At 49.6% G+C, this 5021-nt stretch overlaps 2 protein-coding genes across 2 annotated transcripts; one reads left to right on the top strand and one right to left on the bottom strand.

The window, feature by feature from the left end:
- Positions 1-339: 339 nt before the first annotated feature.
- On the bottom strand, positions 340-2936 carry LOC129925171 (tenascin-X-like). Its single transcript, XM_056023953.1, has 5 exons — positions 2925-2936; positions 2592-2841; positions 1977-2504; positions 1362-1859; positions 340-1274 (listed from the first exon to the last, which is right to left on the bottom strand). The coding sequence occupies exons 1-5, from the start codon at positions 2934-2936 to the stop codon at positions 340-342; spliced, it is 2223 nt and encodes a 740-aa protein (XP_055879928.1).
- Positions 2937-3652: 716 nt separating this feature from the next.
- On the top strand, positions 3653-4489 carry LOC106076540 (adhesive plaque matrix protein-like; the record flags this gene model as incomplete). The annotated part of the gene is made up of 1 exon (XM_013237362.2): positions 3653-4489. A coding segment is annotated over one exon (837 nt), but the record flags the coding sequence as incomplete, so codon positions are not given.
- Between the last annotated feature and the right edge of the window lie 532 nt (positions 4490-5021).

Below are 5021 nucleotides of genomic sequence, written 5' to 3'. Positions count from 1 at the left end.
ACTAAACACCTTTCACAATCAAAACTGCAGCGGTTAAATTTACCGTGAACAATTTTTTATTCACAATTTAGACCCAACCTTTTTAAGTAAATCCGCCATTCGTAACAATTACAAATTTTTACTATCATTTTAGTTTTTATCAGTGATTTCCACAGTTTTAAATGAAAGCTGCTTCGTTAAAGTGTCCAAATCTTTATCAAAAGGCTAGTGGCTCAAATCTCTAATTGCACGATAATTTTTTTCCAATTGATTTTGTTTTAAATAATGTTTTTTAACAATTTTATTTTTAGTCATTTGATCGACATAACAGTTAAAACGGAAGTAACAAACTCGATCCTCTTAACATCGATCCTCACAACCTAGATCTTCACAACCTAGATCCTCACAGCCTCGATCCTCACAACCTCTATCCTCACAGCCTAGATCCTCACAGCCTAGATCCTCACAACCTCCAACCTCACAACTTCGATCCTCACAGCCTCGATCCTCACAACCTAGATCTTCACAACCTAGATCCTCACAGCCTAGATCTTCACAACCTAGATCCTCACAGCCTCTATCCTCACAACCTAGATCCTCACAACCTCGATCCTCACAACCTCGATCCTCACAGCCTCGATCCTCACAGCCTCGATCCTCACAACCTAGATCCTCACAACCTAAATCCTCACAACCTCGATCCTCACAGCCTCGATCCTCACAGCCTCGATCCTCACAACCTAGATCCTCACAACGTAGATCCTCACAACCTAGATCCTCACAACCTAGATCCTCACAACCTAGATCCTCACAGCCTCGATCCTCACAGCCTAGATCCTCACAACCTCGATCCTCACAGCCTCGATCCTCACAGCCTAGATCCTCACAACCTCGATCCTCACAGCCTCGATCCTCACAGCCTCGATCCTCACAGCCTCGATACTCACAGCCTCGATCCTCACAGCCTCGATCCTCACAACCTCTATCCTCACAGCCTCGATCCTCACAGCCTCGATCCTCACAGCCTAGATCCTCACAACCTCTATCCTCACAACCTCTATCCTCACAGCCTCGATCCTCACAGCCTAGATCCTCACAACCTCTATCCTCACAGCCTCGATACTCACAACCTAGATCCTCACAACCTCGATCTTCACAGACTCGATCCTCACAGCCTCGATCCTCACAACCTAGATCCTCACAACCTAGATCCTCACAACCTCGATCCTCACAGCCTCGATCCTCACAGCCTCGATCCTCACAACCTCTATCCTCACAACCTCTATCCTCACAGCCTCAATCCTCACAACCTAGATCCTCACAACCTCGATCCTCACAGACTCGATCCTCACAGCCTCGATCCTCACAACCTAGATCCTCACAACCTAGATCCTCACAGCCTCGATCCTCACAGCCTCGATCCTCACAACCTAGATCCTCACAACCTAAATCCTTACAACCTCGATCCTCACAGCCTCGATCCTCACAGCCTCGATCCTCACAACCTAGATCCTCACAACCTAGATCCTCACAGCCTCGATCCTCACAGCCTAGATCCTCACAACCTCGATCCTCACAGCCTCGATCCTCACAGCCTAGATCCTCACAACCTCGATACTCACAGCCTCGATCCTCACAGACTCGATCCTCACAGCCTCGATCCTCACAGCCTAGATCCTCACAACCTCTATCCACACAGCCTCGATCCTCACAGCCTAGATCCTCACAACCTCTATCCTCACAGCCTCGATCCTCACAACCTAGATCCTCACAACCTCGATCCTCACAGACTCGATCCTCACAGCCTCGATCCTCACAACCTAGATCCTCACAACCTAGATCCTCACAACCTCGATCATCACAGCCTCGATCCTCACAGCCTAGATCCTCACAACGTCTATCCTCACAACCTCGATCCTCACAACCTCTATCCTCACAACCTCTATCCTCACAACCTTGATCCTCACAGCGTAGATCCTCTCAGCCTCGATCCTCACAGCCTCGATCCTCACAGCCTCGATCCTCACAACCTCTATCCACACAGCCTCGATCCTCACAACCTAGATCCTCACATTCTCTATCCTCACAACCTCTATCCTCACAGCCTCGATCCTCACAACCTAGATCCTCACAACCTAGATCCTCACAACCTAGATCCTCAAAGCCTCGATCCTCACAGCCTAGATCCTCACAACCTCGATCCTCACAGCCTCGATCCTCACAGCCTAGATCCTCACAACCTCGATACTCAGAGCCTCGATCCTCACAGCCTCGATCCTCACAGCCTCGATCCTCACAACCTCTATCCTCACAGCCTAGATCCTCACAACCTCTATCCTCACAACCTCGATCCTCACAGCCTCGATCCTCACAACCTCTATCCTCACAGCCTAGATCCTCACAACCTCTATCCTCACAGCCTCGATCCTCACAGCCTAGATCCTCACAACCTCTATCCTCACAACCTCGATCCTCACAGCCTCGATCCTCACAACCTCTATCCTCACAACCTCTATCCTCACAGCCTCAATCCTCACAACCTAGATCCTCACAACCTCGATCCTCACAGCCTCGATCCTCACAACCTAGATCCTCACAACCTAGATCCTCACAACCTCGATCCTCACAGCCTCGATCCTCACAGCCTCGATCCTCACAACCTAGATCCTCACAACCTAAATCCTCACCACCTCGATCCTCACAGCCTCGATCATCACAGCCTCGATCCTCACAGCCACGATCCTCACAACCTAGATCCTCACAGCCTCGATCCTCACAACCTCTTTCCTCACAACCTTTATCCTCACAGCCTCGATCCTCACAACCTAGATCCTCACAACCTCGATCCTCACAGACTCGATTCTCACAGCCTCGATCCTCACAACCTAGATTCTCACAACTTAGATCCTCACAGCCTAGATCCTCACAACCTAGATCCTCACAACCTCGATCCTCATAGCCTCGATCCTCACAGCCTCGATCCTCACAACCTCGATACTCACAGCCTCGATTCTCACAGCCTCGATTCTCACAGCCTCGATCCTCACCGCCTCGATCCTCACAACCTCTATCCTCACAGCCTCGATCCTCACAGCCTCGATCCTCACAGCCTAGATCCTCACAACCTCGATACTCACAACCTCTATCCTCACAGCCTCGATCCTCACAGCCTAGATCCTCACAACCTCTATCTTCACAGCCTCGATCCTCACAACCTAGATCTTCACAACCTCGATCTTCACAGACTCGATCCTCACAGCCTCGATCCTCACAGCCTCGATCCTCACAGCCTAGATCCTCACAACCTCGATCCTCACAGCCTCGATCCTCACAGCCTAGATCCTTACATCCTCGATACTCACAGCCTCGATCCTCACAGCCTCGATCCTCACAACCTCTATCCTCACAACCTCTATCCTCACAACCTATATCCTCACAACCTCGATCTTCACAGACTTGATCCTCACAGCCTCGATCCTCACAACCTAGATCCTCACAACCTAAATCCTCACAACCTCGATCCTCACAGCCTCGATCCTCACAGCCTCGATCCTCACAGCCTCGATCCTCACAACCTAGATCCTCACAACCTAGATCCTCACAACCTAGATCCTCACAACCTCTATCCTCACAGCCTCGATCCTCACAGCCTAGATCCTCACAACCTTGATCCTCACAGCCTCGATCCTCACAGCCTAGATCCTCACAACCTCGATCCTCACAGCCTCGATCCTCAGAGCCTCGATCCTCACAGCCTCGATCCTCACAACCTCTATCCTCACAGCCTCGATCCTCACAGCCTCGATCCTCACAGCCTAGATCCTCACAACCTCTATCCTCACAGCCTCGATCCTCACAACCTAGATCCTCACAACCTCGATCCTCACAGACTCGATCCTCACAACCTAGATCCTCACAACCTCTATCCTCACAGACTCGATCCTCAAAGCCTCGATCTTCACAACCTAGATCCTCACAACCTAGATCCTCACAACCTCGATCCTCACAGCCTCGATCCTCACAGCCTAGATCCTCACAACCTCTATCCTCACAACCTCTATCCTCACAACCTCTATCCTCACAACCTCGATCCTCACAGCCTCGATCCTCACAGCCTAGATCCTCACAACCTCTATCCTCACAACCTCGATCCTCACAACCTTTATCCTCACAGCCTCTATCCTCACAGTTTAGATCCTCACAGCCTAGATCCTCACAACCTCTATCCTCAAATCCTCTATCCTCACAGCCTCGAACCTCACAGCCTCTATCCTCACAGCCTCGATCCTCACAGCCTCGATCCTCACAGCCTAGATCCTCACAACCTCTATCCTCACAACCTCGATCCTCACAACCTTTATCCTTACAGCCTCGATCCTCACAGCCTCGAACCTCAAAGCCTCGATCCTCACAACCTTTATCCTCACAGCCTCAATCCTCACAACCTTTATCCTCACAGCCTCTATCCTCACAGCATCTATCCTCACAGCCTCGATCCTCACAACTTTGATCCTCACAACCTAGATCCTCACAACCTCGATCCTCACAAACTCGATCCTCACAAACTCGATCCTAATATAAGTTTAAACAAGGTTACAAAAGACAGTTTGTGTGGAAACACAAACTCTAAATCGGCCCCCGAAGTAAAATGTTTTACATAATTCGGATAATTCTTCAGAGTTGAAGATAGTTTACTTCCTAGTCCAAACCTCCCGCAGGACGACGGGGGATGGGAGCAGGCAGGGTTTGAACCTTCGACCGTCGATATATCCGAACGACAGTCCAGCGCGCAAACCGCACAACCAGTGGTCCACCCAGGTAGGCTTCAATATTTTCAGAAAGAACATCCGAATGAAATTATATCAAAGACAAATGAGAGATAAGAACGGAGAAAGAAGGTTAACAGATCTTGTGTAGTGCCCCAACGGTCCCGCAGATCAAAGGATAGGTGAAAGTGAATGTAAAGTTAGATAACTTGTTTCCCTTTCAGACCTTGTGGTCTATAGGGCAGATGATGTAAAGTTCATCTGTTTTTGTGGCCT

Source organism: Biomphalaria glabrata, chromosome 1 (assembly GCF_947242115.1).
Source record: "Biomphalaria glabrata chromosome 1, xgBioGlab47.1, whole genome shotgun sequence".
Taxonomy (NCBI): Eukaryota; Metazoa; Mollusca; class Gastropoda; family Planorbidae; genus Biomphalaria; species Biomphalaria glabrata.
The sequence above is the reverse complement of the archived record's forward strand: the minus strand, read 5'-3'. Positions and strand labels throughout refer to the sequence as shown.